Source organism: Trypanosoma conorhini (assembly GCF_003719485.1).
Source record: "Trypanosoma conorhini strain 025E chromosome Unknown Tco_14.4_contig_01589, whole genome shotgun sequence".
Taxonomy (NCBI): Eukaryota; Euglenozoa; class Kinetoplastea; order Trypanosomatida; family Trypanosomatidae; genus Trypanosoma; species Trypanosoma conorhini.
Window position 1 is genome coordinate 1 of NW_021705673.1, and position 1,319 is coordinate 1,319.

Below are 1,319 nucleotides of genomic sequence, written 5' to 3' on the forward strand. Positions count from 1 at the left end.
CTGTTGTCGGCTCGTGTCGAAGCTTATCCAGTGAACGCTGAGACTTCTTTTTTTATGGATATTTCTATGGGCCCTATTTTATTTTGCTGTACGTTTTTTTTTGTTTTGCTTAATATAAATGTTGTTGTATGAGCTAACCAATTTAGTCTGTAACATTTGCATAAATACGGAGTTTTTGAAGCAAGAATTCCATGGTTAGTGATTTTTTTTATTTTCATCCAAGGTATAGTATTTTTTTTATTTCTTTACCAATTACTATTATTTTAGCTGGATTTACTTTCTCGGTTGCCTTATTTTGTTTTTGTCGCTATGCTTCTATTTATTTATTATTATGTTTTTTTCTTCTTGCGTGCTCATTCGTAAAGGGAAAGGTTTTTGCGTTAGAATGTTCTCTCCTCTTTCGGATATCACCAATGTTCAAACCACGTTTGCTGGTAAATACGTGAAGGCCAATTCCACTACTACTTCAGGAACAGTTGCGATCAAACGCCATGATCCCTATGGTTGGAAATGTCTCGAAGATACCACAGCAGCTTTATTTGCGGCACTTCTTTCTGAGGGAGTGAATACTATAAGGATTCCTGCCACACAAGAACTTTTTGCAGAAAGGGATGAGGCTCCACCGACCCCAACTATGCCTCCTGTTTGTAATGCGCTTGTACAATTTAAGTGTCATCAAAAGGAGTTTTCGTCTCCTTTTCTTGCCGCCAAGGGTCAATATGTTGTGGTGCAAGGTGACAGGGGGATCGATATTGGGGTTGTTATCCGTGTAAATACTGAGAGTTGCAAGACGTATGTGGAACGCTCTGGACCAACGGGAAGTATTCTCCGCCATGCAACACAGCGAGAGGTGGATTACTGGGCTACTGACCTCAAGGAAGACGAGGCTGTTGCAGTGTCTTTTTGTCAACAACGCGTTTATCGTCACGGGTTTGATATGGAGATACGTCACGCCGAGTATCAATTTGATAAGAAGAAGCTCACTTTCTATTATTCCGCTAAATCGCGAATTGATTTTGTGCAACTGCTGAAAGAGCTCTACCGGGAGTTCGGTTGCCGTATCTGGATGGAGAAGGTGCGGATACAAGATTAGAGTAGGAGTATTTAAATAGATGTATAAGCAAGGGGTGGGAGGAGTGGGGGCAATGCAAATCTGGGAACTGGTTAAAAAAGCTTTTTGGACTGCATATAAACCATGCGGATAGAGAGGATGCTTTTTTTTTCTTCTGACCCGACTCACCCTTTTTCAGTTGTTAGAAAAATATGACATTGGTATCACCCACGCGTCACATAGAGAAAATATTTTATTCGAATTAGAC

At 40.5% G+C, this 1,319-nt stretch overlaps 1 protein-coding gene across 1 annotated transcript; it reads left to right on the forward strand.

Annotated features, from left to right (window-relative positions):
* Window positions 1–385: 385 nt before the first annotated feature.
* Window positions 386–1,093, forward strand: Tco025E_10285 (uncharacterized protein; the record flags this gene model as incomplete). The annotated part of the gene is made up of 1 exon (XM_029377064.1): window positions 386–1,093. One exon carries the CDS (start codon window positions 386–388, stop codon window positions 1,091–1,093), a length of 708 nt encoding a protein of 235 aa, XP_029222843.1.
* Window positions 1,094–1,319: the final 226 nt, after the last annotated feature.